Genomic DNA, 20,840 nt, shown 5'->3' on the forward strand with positions numbered 1-20,840 from the left:
ATCACCTAGAATTAATATCTTAGGAAAATAAATTGATATGAGAATATAATTGATTTTCCTGATAAAACCTTTTGATGAGCAAAATTATTTCCTGCAAAGAGATTTGATTTAATAATTTTGTGAACAATCTAAACTTGTTTTAAAGCTGATTTTTAACCTTGAAGTTTACAAAGAGATTTGGATTTTCTGGTTTTAAATTTATATAATATTTGCAGTGAGAACTGATTTATTTTACCAAGAGTTTAGAGTTCTAGATCTGATCTTAATTGCTTGAATCCTATTAATTTATTGATTTGATATTCCATAATTTCCTGAGAAATTCCCTATGCCTAGCTTTTTGATCCTTTGAATTTACAACACTTTTATTTTCTGTTTCTGCATTGCTATTTAAATTTAATATTTTGATTTAGCATAATTAAAAGATTAATAAGTCTATTGTGTGATCTGGAGTCTCTGTGGATTCGATCCCTAAAGTATTACAACTGCAAGGTTGTTAGTACCATTAGGATATTACAATTTGAGCATATCAACCGTCAATGTAATAATTCGTACACAAGCATAAAGAAAAACAGGAACGACCAACGAGAAAAACTCCAAAAAAGCCTAGAGCAATAAATGAGAAACTTTGAGAAATAGAAGCTCTCGAGTAGGAGAAGGTTCCGCAAGAGAAAAGTTGACCAATTATCACGGATTCTTTGAGAACCATTCTTAATTGGTGGGATTTTATAGAAAATGATGGATTGCGAAAAGGATTAAAGGCGAATGATAAACTAACTCATGGGACCAAGTGTGTGGCTCGGATTTAGACCATTATGTCACGAATAGCATGAATAAAGTATAATCATTAGTGACCAAAAGCAGTTGGAAGGTTCGACCATGGCATTGGCGAGTTATTATGGAGCCAAATTCCGAAAAGGGAACAAAGTACAAAATCATGGGCAATAATAATTCCAGTGTGCATGGGCAGATCAATCATGAGCTATTAGATCGATCATGCGAGAAAAAGAAAGTGAAAAGCGCAGTGAGTTCGTTGGTGGGGATAAGTAATCACGAGAGCGTGTAGTGGAACCAGCGATGATTGTGTTTGGTCCCCAAATCTGAACATGTTCGTTCAAAAGAAGCATGATTCAAATGAAAGTGGTTTGTGAGACATGAGGGACAACACTCCACTCGATTGCCATTAAATATGAGAGTTCACGCGAGAGCTATCAAAAAAATAATGATCTCAAAAGTTGTAATAATTTGATCCATTAATTTTGTTTCTTCGTCGTACCTCCATCTTTCAATGTTTGCACTTGTTAGTTTTCGCACCTTTTTATTTCAAACATCTTTGTTTCTATGTATATGTAGATTTTTATAGACTTTAAAAAGAACTTTTGTTCTTTGAGTATTGTTTCACACTCCCAAGTTATAAAAATTATGAGTATTGTTTTCTTTTCATTTATTTATCAGCATTGATTCACTCATCTTCATTAAAATTAGGATTGTTGTATTGATTCCTTCATCTAACTTTTGTTTTGTGTCGTTTTCCATTTATACGCGCATCGATCATCTCTTCCAAGTATTAATCTAGGTAATCGATTGTGATATCTAATTTTTCATATATTTATCTTTTTAGTTAATTTGGTTGATTGCTTCTCTTAATATTTTTTTGTAAATTTTGATAGAATAATGATTAAAATGTTGTTTTATGAGAATATCTTTCAAAATTGATTATCTGAGTAAGATTCAGCAAACCTAGATTCATATATCTTTAACATTGTTCTCTTATTGTCACTGAATTGGTTTTTCTATATATAACAAATTTTTTATTTAATTAATTTGGTTGATTCATCTTAGTCATTATTTCTGAATTTTATACTATACAATTAAATAATTACCATAAAGTTTCTACTCGAAATGTGAAATTAACAATATTAGTCATTTCAAATTTTCACTTTCTAGTTGTTTATAAAGGCAGACAAAAAAAACAAACAAAATTATAGACCTCTGTTTAAAAAATTGGCCTAGGCCCGACAGGAAAACCGCTCAGTGGCATCCAACTGTCGCGATTTTAGTATACTCAGCCAATAAATCAAATATGTGGATAATCTCACTTTTTAAAAAAATTATGTTATAAATCGATTATTAATGATGAAATCTGTAGATTTTAAGGAAGAATAATACGATTAGTGGTATGAACATAGTTTATAAAGGCAGACAAAACAACCAACATAAGTATAGACGCCTGTTTAAAAAATCGGCCAAGGGCCCGCTTTAACACATGACAAAAGCTTGGTGGCACCAAACTGTCGCGATTTCAGTATGTGAATAATCTCACTTTTTTGTTAAAGTTATGTGATAAATCGATTATTAATGATTAGATCTGTAGATTTTAAGTATAAAATACTGCAAATAGAAGAAAAATTGATAAAAACCAAACTAGTCTCTGGTTTAGGGTTATGGCTGCGCAGTTAAAGGGGAAAAAGAGAAGAAAATACATATTTTACCCTTTATTAAAGTGGAATATTTTACCCTTTATACATACTGTTCGAACAATTTTGGTGACTTAATATATACTAATGGTATTGACTATAATTTTACCCACAAGACGAAATATATAATTAATAAAATTAGATGTAAGCTCTAAATTAGTCTTTCATTAATCTCCTTTTGGTTGCGTTTAGGGTTTGGAATCTCTAGGCTTATTGTCGATGTTCTTGACTTATTTTAGCCGTTTTTCCCTTTTGCAAAAGAGAAAAAAGCTTCCAGAGAGTTTCATGTGAGATATGTGTTTGTTCTTGAGAGATCTGTTCCTGTGGTTGGAGATCTGAGGCCGTGAACGTGTTAGGAGCATGTTGTGGTGCTATCTCTGGTCATGTGCGGTCCATTCTATTTGTTTTGCAAAAATGAGTGTGTGGCCATAGCTTATCTAAACGGTTAGATGTGTGATTTGTGTGTTTTAGTGTGTTTGATTGCTTTTGTGCCCTATGTGAGTGTTTTTCGTGACGTCTGTGGCTTGTGTGAGGCGGATTTTGGCACCACCGACGTTAAGGCGATGTTTGGAGCCGAGAGAGTCTGAGAGAAATTGTTTCGGCGATGATCCACGTAACTGCATCGATCGATGCAAGGTGTGCATTGGTCGACACAGTTAGGGATTTGATGACCACGCAAGAAATTGCATCGATCGAGGCATCTAAAGATTTGGAGGATTGCATCGTTCGACTCATGGACATTGGATCGGTCGATGCAAGGAGTGCGTCGGTCGACTCAAGTGCGCAGACTCGACGTGTGTGTTCAGAGTTATCTGGTTTGCTTGTTTCCTTGTGTATTGGTTGTGTTTGTCTTTCTGCTTGTGTGTATAGCCCAATAGATGGGAGGATTGCCTCAGAGAGTCTTTATCATAATACTCACGCATCTCATTTGTGTTGTGGTGTAGCAGGTGGGGTAGACGATGTTGTCATTACCACCGACACCGTATTTCATCCGCGAACCGGAATCCCAGTTTTCTGCATTGATCGATGCAAAGCGGGTTTGGTCGCAAAGCGAGTAAGTTAAACGCAGTGTTTTGGGTTAGAAAACCCTTATGTCGCGTATTTAAAGAAAATTTCGTGGTTTTAGCCGAGTTTAGCCGTTTTTAGAGAGAAAAGAAAGAGTGAAGGTGTTTTTGAGGTGTTGGTGAGTTTTTGAGGATTGGTGGGTGTTCTTGGGGAGATCTGTAGCTGGAATCGTTGTAGGAGCTTGCTAGGAGTGTGGATCCGCTTGTTTAAGGGTCATAATCTTCTTGGCAAAGGTGAGTGCAGGACTATGGCTTATCTAAGCTTGAGATTTCTCTGATCTTCGTGTTCATGTGTTATGTGGTTGATTCCTTGGTTTGTTAGAATATTTATGAGTCGTTGGAGGCTTTGTGAGGCGTCTTTGTGGCTTTGGATCTTGTTTTGATGGTTTAGGAACGAAGATTCAGCGAGAAGCTTTGGGGAAAATCGATGCTCGGCATGTGTGTCGATCGATGCAATGCTTGTACAGCGTGATTTGACCTAGGAGCATTGGTCGATGCCAAATGGAGGTTTCGGTCGATGCAATTGCGTCGGTCGATGCAGTGTTATTGTTGGTCGATGTAGGCATGTGTCGGTCGATGCAATCCTAGTTGGTGTCGGCCGATGCAATCCTAGTTGGTGTCGGTCGATGCAGTTGTCCTGGTTTGTTTGTTGATTGTTGTTTGATGGTTAGAGTTATCTCAATTGCTTGTGTGTATAGCCCAGTATATGGGAGGATTGCCTCACTGAGTGTTTATAAAATACACAAGTATCTCATATGTGTTGTGGTGCAGGTAAAGGCAAAATGTGATCATGGAATCAAGGTGATCCTCCCATCTACTAGGTTATACATACAACCAATTGAGATATCTCTAACCATTAAGCAACAATCAACAAACAAACAACAAACCAGGACAACTGCATCGACCGACCCCAACCAATGAATCGACCAACACCAACTGTGGTTGCATCGACCGACACAAGCTTGTATCGACCAATACGAGGTTCACCTGCATCGAACAACACTAACACTACATCGACTGATTCATGCTAGATATTTTACGAAAATCCCTAGGTCAAATCGCGCTATCCTTGCATTGCATCGACCGACGCTACTAAGTCAAATCGCGCTGTCCTCGCATTGCATCGACCGACGCACAAAGTGCATTGATCGACGCACATGCCGAGCATCATCTTCCCCGAAGCTCCTCGTCGGATCTCCGCTCCTAAACCACCAAAACACAATCCAATGCCGCAAAGAAGCTTCCCAAAGCCTCTTACGACTCAACAACGTTCTAACAAGCCAAATAGCACATAAAAAAAGCAAATCAGAGAAATCTCAAGCTTAGATAAGCCATGGTCATGCAGTCACCTTTGCCAAGAAAATTCTCAGGAACGCTTAAGAACTTCTTTCTCTCTTTCTTTTTCTCCAAACTCGGCTAAACCCTCGAGTTCCTCCTTTTATACACGATTTCAGGGTTTTTCCTAACCCAAAACGCAATATTTAATTTAAACTCGTTCGCAAAAACTGACCTTGCATCGACAGATGCACATAGTGCATCGTAGATGCACCTCCCAAACCAGGATTCTGGTTCGCGGATGTTATAATGAAGAGGAGGATGTTCTAGTGGCTCGATTGAGTGTTGTCTGGCTTCTGTTAGGTTGTTAGAGTTGAGTCAGTAGAATATTGCTAGGTTGCTGGTTTTATGTTTATGACTGTTGGATTGATGAACGCTAGGATTATAAGAGCATAAGGTTTGTGTAGAGACCTTATTGGTGGGAGGACTTCCGTCTCATGTGTTGTTTGATTATAGAGCAACTCATTGCTTCGTTATCCAAGAATGTGCCGAGAGGGGGAACATTCATGGAGATCCCAGAAAGCGGTTTAGGAACGTTAAGTTTGCTGAAGGCGGGATGATTCAAGTCCATGTACATGGGAGGGGTGTGGATATTCAGGTTGCTGGGGAGTTGATGTCGGTATATATGTTTATCAGTCCAGTGGATTTCTATGATATTATATTGGGCATGGATTGGTTGCATCGGTATAGAGTCCATTTGGATTGATATCAGTGCAGAGTTGTATTTGAGAGGCCTAGAGCGAGAAGCTTGGTGTATCAAGGAGTGAGGCTGACTTCAGGGAGTCTGGTTATCTCTGCTGTGCAGGCAGAGAAGATGATTAGTAAGGGTCGGGAAGCGTACTTGGCTACTATTTCTATCTCGGTCTGATCCCTTCGCGATTGAGTTGGAACCAGGGACGACGCCACTGTCAAAAACACCTATAGGATGGCTCCAGCAGAGATGGAAGAGCTGAAGAAGCAGTTCGAGAACTTGTTGGGCAAGGGATTCATTCGTCCTAGCACTTCACCATGGGGCAAGCCGGTGTTGTTTGTTAAGAAGAAGGATTAGAGTTTCCGTTTGTGTATAGATTATTGGGGTTTGGATACTATTAGATTCTGATAGACGAGATGGAGTTCAGGAAGACATCTTTCAGGACAAGTTACAGGGACTATGAGTTTGTGGTGATGCCATTTGGTTTGACTAATGCGCCAGTTGCTTTTATGAGGTTGATGAACAGCGTGTTCCAGGAATTTCTAGATGAGTTTGTCATTTTTTCATCAAAGACATCTTAAGGAGCATAAGATCCATTTGAGGGCAGTTTTGAAGAAGCTATAGGAGCAGAAGCTTTTCGCTAAGCTGAGCAAGTGCAGTTTCTGGCAGAGAGAGATGGGTTTTCTGGATCACATTATTTTTGCAGAGGGAGTCTCTATTGATCTAGAGAAGATTGAGGTTATCAGGGATTGGTCTACGCCGAGTAATGCTACAGAGATCAGGAGTTTTCATGGATTGGCAGGAAACTACAAGAAGTTTTTGAGAGGTTTTGCGAGTTTCGCGCAGCCGATGACTAAGCTCACAAGGAAGGACGTTCCTTTTGTGTGGTCACCGGAGTATGAGGCAGTTTTTGCAAGCTTGAAGCAGATGTTGACGAGTACACCAATATTGGCATTGCCAGAGCAGGATAAGCCGTACATGGTGTTACAGATACTTCTAGAGTTTGTTTGGGATGTGTGTTGATGCAGGAGGGGAGGGTTATTCCCTATGCTTCGCGGTAGTTGCGGAAGCATGATGGCAACTATCCTACTCATGATATAGAGATGGCAACTGTAGTTTCCGCCTTAAAGATATACATATCTTATCTTTATGGCGGGAAGGTACATGTATACACAGATTATAAGAGCCTGAAGTATATTTTCACTCAGCAAGAGCTGAATTTGAGACAGAGGCGGTGGATGGAGTAAGTAGCAGATTATGATGTGGATATAGCTAATCACCCCGGTAAGCTAACTTGGTGGCAGATGCTCTGAGCATGAAGCGGGCAGCTTCTGCTTAGGAGCAAGTTACGAAGTTCTTGGTGAGTGAGATTAGTACTTTGAGGTTATATGCTATCTCGCAAAAGCCATTAGGTTTGGAGGCAGTTTATAGAGTAGATCTCCTGAGTAGGGTTCGATTGGCTCAAGAAAGTGATATGGGGCTGGTGAATGCCTTTAGGGCTGCAGGTTCAGAGTATCATGTCTCTGCTAATGGGACTACTTTTGTGCATGGTCCGGTTTGCATGCCCAAGGATGAGGGTCAAACAGGAGATTCTAAGAAAGGCTCATTCGAGCAAGTTCTCTATTCATCCAAGAGCGACTAAGATGTATCTTGACTATAAAAGGTATTATCATTGGGTCCGGATAAAGAGGGATATCGCTAGCTGGGTCGTGAAGTGTGATATATACCAGCTAGTGAAGGCTGAGCAACAGGTGTCGAGTGGCTTGTTGCAGACTTTACCCATCCCAGAGTGGAAGTGGATATGATCACGATGGACTTCGTGGTTATTTTTGTCTGTTTTGCGGACTATGGATGATAACTGGGTGATTGTGGATCGTCTGACCAAGTCTGCAAATTTTCTGGCGATTAAGAAGACTAATAGAGCAACAGTTTTGGCTAAGATATATGTGAGTTGTTGGCTAAGCATCGTCATCCTTGTGAAGACACTTCCTCAGCATCGACACATGGATGACCTTGTGAAATGCATGCATAACCTCAGACAACTCCAGTCTGTATTCAACCATCCCCACCCGCTCCACAATCTTGAAAGAACCCATGTACCTTATACTCAACTTACTCTCTAAGATAAACCTGTTCGAACACCTTAACATGACTATCTTGAGGTACACTCTATCATCCACTTGGAACTCAATGTCCTTCCTTCTTTGATCAACATAACTCGTCTGCCGATCCTGAGCCTCCCTCATGTTCAGATTGAGCACCCGGATCTTCTCCGTGGTCTCCTAAACAAAACTCGCATCCAATATGCTCCTCTCTCCCACCTGAGTCCAACATAAGGGTGTGCGACTTGGCCTCCCATAAAATGTCTCATAAGAAGTCATACCAATACTCGCTTGATAGCTGTTGTTGTAAGCAACCTCTACCAAGTTCAGGTGATCAGCCTAGTGACCACCCCAGTCCAGCACACACATCCTTCGCAAGTCCTTCAGAGCCTGAATCTTGAGGCGAGAACGGTGAGGGTTCTTGAGAGGCGGATTGATAAGCTCAAATTAAACCCTAGAGCTACCCTCTCAAATAAGATATCACTTTAATATTTAGGGGTCGAATCCACAGAGACTCAAGATCAAACACAATAAATTGTAGAGTTTTTTGATTAAGCTAAACAAGTTAATTTATATTAAAAAAGCAATGCAAAATATTATTTAAAAGTGTTGTAAATTCAAAAGATTAAAAAGCTAGGTGTAGGGAATTTCTCAGGTAATTATGAATTATCAAATCAATAAATTAATTAAGGTTCAAGCAAATAAAAATTAGATCTAGAACTCTAAACTCTTTTGTAAAATAAATCAGTTCTCACTGCAAATATTATCTAAATTTAAAACTAGAAAATCCAAATCTTTTTTTAAAATTCTATGTTAAAAATCAGCTTTAAAAACAGGTTTATATTAGTTCACAAAATTACTAAATCAAATCTCTTTGCAAGAAGTAATTTTGCTCACCAATGGTTTAATCAGAAAAATCAATTATATTCTTATATCAATTTATTTTACTAAGTTATTAATTCTAGGTAATCAATCAAGAACTAATGTGAAGAACAACCAAAGATAAAGATTATAAAAGATATGAACCCTAAAAATAACAGATTCAATAAGCCATAAAAACCCTGTGAAAAACCCTGAACCTAACAAGCAAACTACTCTCACATGTTTAATGAAGAACAAGACATAATTCTGAATAACATGCAATAGATATCAAAAGTAAAAGAGAGAGTTTTGAAATCTTCTCTCTACAAAAGAATTCAGATTCGTCTCTCCCAAAAGCTCTCAATATCTCTCTCTCGAAAAGCTGCTTTTTATAAAACATCTGGGTTTCTAAAACCTACAAACACTATATATGTCCTTAAACACGTCATGGACTGGTGTTGCAATTGTGGAAAACTTTGGGCAAAGTTTGTAAATCTTCCAAATTTGAAGACTTGTGTCGGATTGTATTGGTGTCGACCTCCACTCATGTGGTGTTGGTCGACGTTGTTCGTATAATCAGACTCCAAATTGATTTTGTTACTAGGATTTTTTGTGTCTATCCTAGCAGGTTCAATTAACCTTATGCAATTGTAATACTTAAGGTGTCAATCCAGTTGGGAATCTTTGCTTTCACTCAAGATGCAATCAAGAAATCACAAGTCAAGCCAATTCAAAGAGAGTGTTTATCTAACAGTCCTAGAATGATGACAATACAAAACGAAAATGAATCACAGAACTAGAAACGAGAATGCAGGACAAGAAACGAAAATGAATAAAACATAAACGAGTCTAAGCATGAACTAAAAGGCAAGAAACGAAACAGTCTCAGGAATGTAATAAAAATTAGAGAGAAAAAGGTCCTAAGGATGGGAGTAATTGATGTCGGTGGAGTATCCTAGTCTATAGAGTATTTAACATGCCACAAGCAAACCATCCCTAAACAGTGAACATCACTTTTTAGCTAATCCAATCTCTTGAAAGAAGCTACTCAAACTCAACCACTTCCAAACCTAGCTCTCGCTAGAGAAACATGGACAAGAATGGCATGAAAAACAAGTTCATTAACGTCAACATATATCCTAGACAACTAATCTCTTAGGCTAGGAACGTAAGTCTCTGGCACTAGTTGGTCAGACATTTCATCGAACACCTTTTGGATGCGGAAATATCTAAAAACCCAGTTCCAATTGATCAAAAAGAAACTAGTATTTCTAACTCTAGTCCAGAAGGGAATCATACAATCAAAGCTTAAACACTCTACATCCTAAGATCCTCCTCCTAATCTATCTCATCCTCAAGAACTACCACACTACTCAGATCCGAAAATCATCATCAAGGATGCAAACATAGAAAACATTGAAACAAGCATTATTACGTAGATAAAAATAAGATGAACAACTTTGTAGAAGGAATCCAATGCAAAAACTGAATAATTTTAAAGATATTGGAATACAAAGTCTCAGAACGTATTTGGTGGCTAGGTTAACCTTCAGGAAAAGAAAACAATCGAGATAAAATATAAGATGTCCCGACAAAGACTTAACAAAAAAAATATATATAGTAGTCCAACATGGAAAGCCCTAAAACTTAAAACAACAAGGTAAAGAGTCGGTTTGGGAATCCCCTGAAGCGTGTAAGACGGTGTGCGTCCAGTGGCTCGATTGGTGTATGAAAGTGGCTCGAGTGGTGTGAGTGAAAATGTCTCAAGCGTGGTCGGTGAAAGTGGCTCGAGCGTGGTCGGTGAAAGTGGCTCGAGCTGGGTGTATATGCATCCACTAAAACGATGATAACTCTTAAACCACACCTCCGATTGGCTTGAAATAAACGGCGTTGGAAAGATGACTAAATTACCTACAACTTTGATGAATCTGTCGAAAGCTAAATCCCAATCGAGTGGAACGGCTCGAAGGGGGTGGCTCGAGAGACGGTTCCGAGAGTGTTATGAGATTGGCTCGAGAGAGGGTTCTGGGAGTGTTGTGAGATTGGATCGAGAGAGGGTTCCTGGAGTGTTGTGAGATTAGCTCGATAGAGGGTTCCGGGAGTGTTTTGAGATTGGCTCGAGAGAGGGTTTTGGGAGTATTGTGAGATTGGCTCGAGAGAGGGTTCCATGAGTGTTGTGAGATTGGCTCGAGTGAGAGTGGCTCGGTCGGACCTCTGGGGTGTGTAGCGAGTGAGAGTGGCTCGGTCGGACCTCTGGAGAGCATGGCGAGTTAGAGTGGCTCGGTCGGACCTCTGGGGTGCGTGGCTCGATCAGAGGCGCTTCCAACGTCTCCTAAATACTTGAAATACTCCGAAATGCACAATGTATGCAAGAATGATGCAAGAACTACCTAGACATGCAAAGTGTATAGAAAGGACTAGAAAATGATGCAAACCAATGAGTTATCCTAGCTAAATGAATGATAAATATATGCTAAGGAGAGACAAAATATAGACATATCAGATTTCCTCCGGATTAATGCTCCTAAATGATCCAAATTGCTCCATTTCGCTCATTCTGTGCCAAAATCCTAGAAAACTTGTAATGACTCTAAAACATCCTAGAAAAAAAATCAAAAGATTCAAAAAGCACACTTATATCATGGTTAAAAACCGTAAAAACCATGATATATCACGGATCAAGGAACTTCGGCGGAAGAAGATTCCTATGATGAGACTCCAGTGGGATTGTGATGGAGTGTTGGAGGAGACTTGGGAGCCAGAGGCGAGGATGAAGGAAAGGTTCAGGAAATGGTTCGAGAAGCAGGTCGAGGCTTGAGCTTGTCTAACCTCGGTCCCAGTGTCGATGAGGTTGTTGTGAGGTGAACCTCCGTGGCTGGAGCGGATGGAGTATTCCAGCTCATCTCTATTGATACTTGGTCGCTTAGGGGTAGTTGGATGTGCAATTAAGTACCAAAATGAGGTGGTGTTCAAGATGCGTGTATTGGCTTAGTGTCGTTGTATCTTATTTTTTATTATGTATTTTCGTTGAAGTTGTAACGATTATGACATTATATGATTAATAAGATGAGTATTTATTTATTGGAATTGTGTTGTCCTGGAAAAATGAAATAGCTCAGGGTTTCTATCAATGAAAAGTTTCCATAAATATAAAATTTCTAAAAATTGAAAATTTTATGGGAATTAGAACTTTGCTATTTTTGGAAAGTGTAAGATCTTTGTGATGATCCTTTGAGATGTTTTCCTAGATGGTGGTTTTTGTGACGTTTTGTATCATGGAATTGAGTGGTCTTGGTGACACTTGTGCCTTAATAGAGGTCTAAGTCGCTACACACTTGGTGACTCTGGTCGTGTGTTGTGTTGTCTTTGTGGTTGGAGATCTGAGGACGTGAACGTGTTAGGAGCGTGTTGTGGTACTGTCTCTGGTCATGTGTGGTTCATTCTCTCTGTTTTGTAAAGGTGAGTGTGTGACCATGATTTATCTAAGCGGTTAGATGTGTGATTTGATGTTTTTGATTGCTTTTGTGCTTGATGTGAGTGTTTGTCGTGATGTTCGTGGCTTGTGGGAGACGGCAACTAGCACCATCAACGTGCTGGGAAGGGAACCGGAGAGAGTGTTCTCTGACGAGTTGGCTCGATGGAGACTTCGTGTGTGGCTCGAGAGAGAGGCTTGATCGGGTGTTGGCGTGAGTGGCTCGAGCAGGGTAGTTGGAGCGTGTGCGGAGTGAGATTGGCTCGATCGGTCCTCTGGAGAGCATGGCGAGTGAGAGTGGCTCGGTCAGACCTCTGGAGAGCGTGGCAAATGAGAGTGGCTCGGTCGGACCTCTGGGGTGCATGGCTTGATCAGATGCCCTTCCAACATCTCCTAAATACCTGAAATACTCTGAAATGCACAATGTATGCAAGAATGATGCAAGAACTACCTAGACATGCAAAGTGTATAGAAAGGACTAGAAAATGATGCAAACCAATGAGTTATCCTAGCTAAATGAATGATAAATATATGCTAAGGAGAGACAAAATATAGACATATGAACTAGGATTTGTAGGTTAGTATGTCCCCGGCAACACTGCCAAATTGTTACTAGGATTTTTTGTGTCTATCCTAGCAGGTTCAATTAACCTTATGCAATTGTAATACTTAAGGTGTCAATCCAGTTGGGAATCTTTGCTTTCACTCAAGATGCAATCAAGAAATCACAAGTCAAGCCAATTCAAAGAGAGTGTTTATCTAACAGTCCTAGAATGATGACAATACAAAACGAAAATGAATCACAGAACTAGAAACGAGAATGCAGGACAAGAAACGAAAATGAATAAAACATAAACGAGTCTAAGCATGAACTAAAAGGCAAGAAACGAAACAGTCTCAGGAATGTAATAAAAATTAGAGAGAAAAAGGTCCTAAGGATGGGAGTAATTGATGTCGGTGGAGTATCCTAGTCTATAGAGTATTTAACATGCCACAAGCAAACCATCCCTAAACAGTGAACATCACTTTTTAGCTAATCCAATCTCTTGAAAGAAGCTACTCAAACTCAACCACTTCCAAACCTAGCTCTCGCTAGAGAAACATGGACAAGAATGGCATGAAAAACAAGTTCATTAACGTCAACATACATCCTAGACAACTAATCTCTTAGGCTAGGAACGTAAGTCTCTGGCACTAGTTGGTCAGACATTTCATCGAACACCTTTTGGATGCGGAAATATCTAAAAACCCAGTTCCAATTGATCAAAGAGAAACTAGTATTTCTAACTCTAGTCCAGAAGGGAATCATACAATCAAAGCTTAAACACTCTACATCCTAAGATCCTCCTCCTAATCTATCCCATCCTCAAGAACTACCACACTACTCAGATCCGAAAATCATCATCAAGGATGCAAACATAGAAAACATTGAAACAAGCATTATTACGTAGATAAAAATAAGATGAACAACTTTGTAGAAGGAATCCAATGCAAAAACTGAATAATCTCAAAGATATCGGAATACAAAGTCTCAGAACGTATTTGGTGGCTAGGTTAACCTTCAGGAATAGAAAACAATCGAGATAAAAGATAATATGTATGGGCAAAGACTTAACAAAAAAAAATATAGTAGTCCAACATGGAAAGCCCTAAAACTTAAAACGACAAGGTAAGGAGTCGGTTTGGGAATCCCCTGAAGCGTGTAAGACGGAGCGTCTTCCTGACATGTGTGATCGAGTCGGTGTGCGTCTAGTGGTTCGATTGGTATATGAAAGTGGCTCGAGTGGTGTGAGTGAAAATGTCTCGAGCGTGGTTGGTGAAAGTGGCTTGAGCGTGGTCGATGAAAGTGGCCCGAGTGTGGTCGGTGAAAGTGGCTCGAGCGTGGTCGGTGAAAGTGGCTCGAGCTGGGTGTATATGCATCCACTAAAACGATGATAACTCTTAAACCACACCTCCGATTGGCTTGAAATAAACGGCGTTGGAAAGATGACTAAATTACCTACAACTTTGATGAATCTGTCGAAAGCTAAATCCCAATCGAGTGGAACGGCTCGAAGGGGGTGGCTCGAGAGACGGTTCTGGGAGTGTTATGAGATTGGCTCGAGAGAGGGTTCTGGGAGTGTTGTGAGATTGGATCGAGAGAGGGTTCCTGGAGTGTTGTGAGATTGGCTCGAGAGAGGGTTCCGGGAGTGTTGTGATATTGACTCGAGAGAGGGTTCCGGGAGTGTTGTGAGATTGGCTAGAGAGAGGGTTCCAGGAGTGTTGTGAGATTGGCTCGGTTGGACCTCTGGGGTGCGTGGCGAGTGAGAGTGGCTCGGTCGGATCTCTGGGTTGTGTGGCGAGTGAGAGTGGCTCGTTCGGACCTCTGGAGAGCGTGGCGAGTTAGAGTGGCTCGGTCGGACCTCTGGAGAGCGTGGCGAGTGAGAGTGGCTCGGTCGGACCTCTGGGGTGCGTGGCTCGATCAGATGTGCTTCCAACGTCTCCTAAATACCTGAAATACTCCGAAATGCACAATGTATGCAAGAATGATGCAAGAACTACCTAGACATGCAAAGTGTATAGAAAGGACTAGAAAATGATGCAAACCAATGAGTTATCCTAGCTAAATGAATGATAAATATATGCTAAGGAGAGACAAAATATAGACATATCAGATTTCCTCCGGATTAATGCTCCTAAATGATCCAAATTGCTCCATTTCGCTCATTCTGTGCCAAAATCCTAGAAAACGTGTAATGACTCTAAAACATCCTAGAAAAAAAATCAAAAGATTCAAAAAGCACACTTATATCATGGTTAAAAACCGTAAAAACCATGATATATCACGGATCAAGGAACTTCGGCGGAAGAAGATTCCTATGATGAGACTCCAGTGGGATTGTGATGGAGTGTTGGAGGAGACTTGGGAGCCAGAGGCGAGGATGAAGGAAAGGTTCAGGAAATGGTTCGAGAAGCAGGTCGAGGCTTGAGCTTGTCTAACCTCGGTCCCAGTGTCGATGAGGTTGTTGTGAGGTGAACCTCCGTGGCTGGAGCGGATGGAGTATTCCAGCTCATCTCTATTGATACTTGGTCGCTTAGGGGTAGTTGGATGTGCAATTAAGTACCAAAATGAGGTGGTGTTCAAGATGCGTGTATTGGCTTAGTGTCGTTGTATCTTATTTTTTATTATGTATTTTCGTTGAAGTTGTAACGATTATGACATTATATGATTAATAAGATGAGTATTTATTTATTGGAATTGTGTTGTCCTGGAAAAATGAAATAGCTCAGGGTTTCTATCAATGAAAAGTTTCCATAAATATAAAATTTCTAAAAATTGAAAATTTTATGGGAATTAGAACTTTGCTATTTTTGGAAAGTGTAAGATCTTTGTGATGATCCTTTGAGATGTTTTCCTAGATGGTGGTTTTTGTGACGTTTTGTATCATGGAATTGAGTGGTCTTGGTGACACTTGTGCCTTAATAGAGGTCTAAGTCGCTACACACTTGGTGACTCTGGTCGTGTGTTGTGTTGTCTTTGTGGTTGGAGATCTGAGGACGTGAACGTGTTAGGAGCGTGTTGTGGTACTGTCTCTGGTCATGTGTGGTTCATTCTCTCTGTTTTGTAAAGGTGAGTGTGTGACCATGATTTATCTAAGCGGTTAGATGTGTGATTTGATGTTTTTGATTGCTTTTGTGCTTGATGTGAGTGTTTGTCGTGATGTTCGTGGCTTGTGGGAGACGGCAACTAGCACCATCAACGTTGAGGCGACTTTTGAAGCTGAGAGAGTCCAAGAGAAATCGTTTCGGTGATGATTTGCGCGACTGCATCGATCGATGAAAGGTGTGTTTCGATCAAAGCAGTTAGGGATTTGACGGCAACACAAGGAATTGCATCGGTCGATGCAATGAGTGCATCGATCGACGCATCTCGAGATTTGGAGGATTGTATCGGTCAATGAAAGGACGTTGCATCGGTCGACGCAAGGAGTGTGTCGGTCGACGCAAGGTGTGTTTCGGTCGATGCAAGGAGTATGTCGGTCTACGCAAGGAGTATGTCGGTCGACGCAAGGAGTGTGTCAGTCGACGCAAGTGCGCAACTCGACGCGTGTGTTCAGAATTGACTGATTTGCTTGTTTCTTTGTGTATTGCTTGTGTTTGTCTTTCCGCTTGTGTGTATAGTCCAGTAGATGGGAGGATCGCCTCACGGAGTATTTATGATAATACTCACGCATCTCATTTGTGTTGTGGTGAAGGTAAAACCTAAACGTGATCTTGGAATCAAGGCGATGAAGAGGAGGATGTTATAGAGGCTCGGTTATTTTCTCTATGCTTTTGTTAGGTTGTTGGTTCTATAAATTGTTTTAGGACATGTTTAAGATGTTGGAACTATGTTTATTCATTTATTCCTTATTGGATTACTAGAATTGTTTTATGTTATCCGATGTTGTTTGGTTGGGGTTACGTTGCTAGTGAGTATGAGATCACTAGATATATATATATATATATATATATATATATATATATTTTAATCGACATAACTTAAGATCAAATAATAACATGTGTTTATCCCATTACTTTTCTTTTGAAATATATGTATTGCAATTTGTTGGAGTACTGAAATTTTAAAAGCTATAGCTTATCAGTAATTAAATACACTAATATATATCAATACATATTAAAATTAAATAACTTTGCCCAAAATATAAAATTTAAAAATTAAACATATAAAATATTTAATCAATATAAAATTAAAAAATAATTGCATAAATTTTAACTTTTAACAACCTAAGTTCAATTAATATATTAACTTAGCATATAACTTTAATAAAATCATTTTTTTAATGATATAAATTATGTATCATTTTCTAAGTGATATTAATATAAATTAATAAATACATAAATTATTAAGTGAAGTAAATTTATATATTTGCATCAATATTTTGAAAGTGATGTAAATGATTTAGATTTTGTATCAGTTATAATGAGATGATGTTAATATTTAATTTTGTATCAATTATTATAAAGTAATTTAAATTAATATCATTTTTGTTTATAATACAAATTAATCGATGTAACACACCCTTTTGTAGTGATAAACCCACTCTTCATCTGATGAAGAACAAAATTGGGTTCGCCAAGCAGAACATGCGCAGTAGGCACCATATATGAGCAATAACACTTATTATGATGTTATTTTCCTAATTTCTCAATGGCTTTCTCAATTTCTTGAGCCAGCTTATATAGGCGAATCTTAGACCTCTTTAATGATAATAAATTATCAAATACATTTTCAAAATAAAATATTTAATATGATCCATTGAATATTCTAACAACTTAGTAATCATATATAGTTTATTTAAATTTCCAAATTAATAACATATATTCCATTGAAAGAAAAATTAAACTCCACACCCACAGTATATTTCAGTGATTTCAGCAATTATTCCTTATGTTACAACAATTGTCACAAGGACATATCTCTTATGGTGCATATTTTGCCATGTGATCATGCTCTCAGCTGTAATATCATTTAGACAAATATTCATGTTCATTGTGTTAAGATGACATCAAAGTCGTTAGATTGTACTCATGTTGCACCTTCCATATGGTTTCTATTTCCACACAATCTGTAGTTGCAACCTCTTCTTCAAAACTATATATACAATAGATCCATGAGTTTTTGGATTCGTTGATATTTCAAATATTAAATCTTTTATAATCTAATTGATCCATGCAAGTGTATCATATATAATATATTTATATTAACATTTATGAAGTACATTTGGTGTTTTACCCTTTAAGTTATAATTATTTATATATTTAATCCTTTGCAATTTTGACAAATTAAAAAAAAAAGTTTTGTAAATTTTGTCAAATAAACCTTAATTGAAATACACTAAACTGGCAATAACTGATTATTTTTAAAATATGTCTCTACAATCAATTTCTGTTTTCTTTTTAAATTAAAAGATTTAAATGTTTTAGTGGGAAAAAATTATCTTTTATGGTAAGATTTTTTTGCAAAAAATTAAAATCATACACCACCATTAAATATGAAATATCTTGTTGCCGTAAATATTCAAATAATTATAGCTCTCTCTAATTCAACCCACATAAATTCAATAACAAATACTATTAATTATTACAAAAACACTAAAATATATATAACATTGTAACATAAATACTAATAATCATAGAAACTCACTCTATTTATACAAAAAATATAAAAAATAATTGTTATGTGGTGATCAACCACAACTTAAATCCTAGTATATATATAACTAGGTTTTCACCTGTGGTACACCGTAGGACTAAATTATAAATTAATGTATTTTAAATAATATTTTTAATTTATTTAGATTTCAAATTCCCAATTAATTAAATTTTATCTAATTAATTTATAATTTTGTTTAGAATGTTTTTTCTTCTTCTTACGTTTTATAGAGTTTATAACCTAATTACATTAAATTTGTTATTAGATAGAATATAAAATTTTAAAACACATAATTTTGTTTTCTATAATTAAACAGAGGTATATGCATATATGGTATGTTAGTGTACATTTTTATGTGTATACAATATTTTTTTTTGGAATATTAAGAATGTGCTGTAGTATGTGTAATATTTTGTATTTTATATACAAAATTATTTATAAGTTAATTTTCCAAACTATGACTACAAATCTATAGTATATGAAATAAACTAATAGTTTTAGTATTGGTTCTATAGTCCAGACCCGTCATGCTAGGCGGATCACGCAACATGTTCAAAGATTTTTAATCCGGAAAAACTTATCATACGAAACCCGTGAAAGTAAAATATAGTATGTGAGGCTAAAAGTCACTTTTTATTAAATCAAGTCTTTCAAAATTTTAAAGAACAATACCTCTTCACTCAACTCTTTATAAAATAAAGAAATAAAATCTGTATACATTTACAATTATGTTTTGTTACCTTTTAAAACAATTAGTTTCTATAAAGTATATCAAATATAAGTAAAGTTAATTTGTTTATTAAATTAATTATTTAATGCCAATGATATGCCTGTAAATAAGTGCCAACTTGAAGATTTATTTTATAAATGTCTCTAAAAATGTATATATAGATACAATTGTAAATTATTCCCTCTATTATTAATTCAGAAGTATATTTGGTAAAATAACCTTTTTTGTAAGACATCATTTATATATCTCATGTAGTTTTATTTCGGTCTCACGAGCTCAAATGAAAGAAATAGTGGGAGGATTGATAGACAGCAGAGTATGTTCCTTTGGGTGGCTCGTGAGGACGAGTCGAAGCTGAAGGAGGCTAATGAAGGTAGCTTGGGTTTTGTGGTGAGCTGGTGTGATCAGCTTCGTGTGTTGTGTCACACGGTGTAGGCAGGTTTTGGACGTATTGTGGATTTAACTTGATAATGGAAGGGATATATTCAGGAATACAGATGCTGACATTTATTTTTGGGGATTAATTTCTGAACGCAATGATGATTGTTGAGGACTGGAGGATCAGAATGAGGATCAAGCACAAGAAAAATACGAAGTTAATGATTATGAGAGACGAGAATAACAATGGACTGAAGAATTGAACTAAAAAAGTTTTATCCTAAGTTTAATAGAAAAATAAACAACAAAATTTCTTAAAAAAAAAAAAAATTTGTTAGAAATATATTTTTATTGATACTCCTCTTCAAAAGTACCTTTTTTTTTGCTTATTTTTTATTATTGCTCTTTTTTACACAATTACTATATGTTAATTGACTTATGCAAAAAAAAAATTAGGTTTAGTTTTTCTATTTTACATTTAGGTATAGTTTTGAGAAGTAGAGTTCATTATTTGGAGTTTAGTTTTAAAATTTAGTCATTTTGTGTATAGAAAATAGAACTTTTGCAAATCTCCATGAATAGAAGTATATATTTTTTATATGATTTTTTTTTTTAAATAAAGTTTTTTGATGATAGACTAAAAAGAAAGAAACCGCAGTAATAAAGAGACAAGAAAAGAAAAATTAGGGTTGAGCGGCGTTGAAGATGGGGGAGCAAGAGAAGAAGAGATAGAGATTGAGGCAAGAAAATGTAAAGGAACGTCGTTTCCTCTAGATCTAATCTCTGAGGTACTCTTAAGGCTGCCTTCGAAGTCTGTAGTGAAGTCTCGATGCGTGTCGAAGCTCTTCACCTCCATAACCACCCAGCCATGTTTCAGTAGATCGTTCGCAGCTCGATCCTCTCGAAGTCCCTGTCTGCTCTTCGTGTTAGAAAAAGACAGCAATCTGATTGTCTTTTCCATACCACAACAACAGAACTCGAACAACCCTCCTCCTGTGGCTGTGTTGGACAGTAGTTATTCGATGCCCATTCAAGAAAAGTATTGTTTTTTAAAGGTTGAGTCAGTCCACGGCTTGATCTGCGTTGAGAAATCAGGAAACCCTCAAATCTGGAATCCAACCACTAGACGCTTCTCAATTTTACCCAAACCCGCAAGTCGCTGGAAAGACGAAACCGTAAGTTTTATAGGATACGACCCGATCGATGGTACATATAAAGTCTTGTCTATGCATCGTTCTCGTCCTCGTCCGCCCCGGGCTCTTACACTGGAAGCTGGAGCTGAAGCTGAATCTGGATGGAGAGTCATCAAAGGTATTTCTCCACATACCCCTTTCCTCTTTGGAGCACGATGCGTTAACGGAGTTCTGTATTATTTAGCCGCTCCTTGTATTGGTGATCGTTGCCTTTTGCTTGGTTAGATCCCATTTCCCGAACCCGGTTTTCCCTGTATGGTGTAAATGATGCTGGTGAGTTCATTTTTGTAACATTAGCTTTGGAATATTCGTTTCATATTATTTATTTTGATCCAAAGGGAAAC

The 20,840-nt window shown here is 37.8% G+C and overlaps 1 protein-coding gene across 1 annotated transcript; it reads left to right on the forward strand.

Annotated features, from left to right (window-relative positions):
* Positions 1-14,940: 14,940 nt before the first annotated feature.
* On the forward strand, positions 14,941-20,840 carry LOC147940926 (putative F-box protein At1g50870). Its single transcript, XM_087458319.1, has 4 exons — positions 14,941-15,011; positions 15,466-15,585; positions 15,689-15,787; positions 19,962-20,840. Exons 1-4 carry the CDS (start codon positions 14,941-14,943, stop codon positions 20,719-20,721), a joined length of 1,050 nt encoding a protein of 349 aa, XP_087314445.1. The 3' UTR covers positions 20,722-20,840.

Source organism: Camelina sativa, chromosome 7 (genome assembly GCF_030686135.1).
Source record: "Camelina sativa cultivar CO46 ecotype springtype chromosome 7, ASM3068613v1".
Classification (NCBI taxonomy): Eukaryota; Viridiplantae; Streptophyta; class Magnoliopsida; order Brassicales; family Brassicaceae; genus Camelina; species Camelina sativa.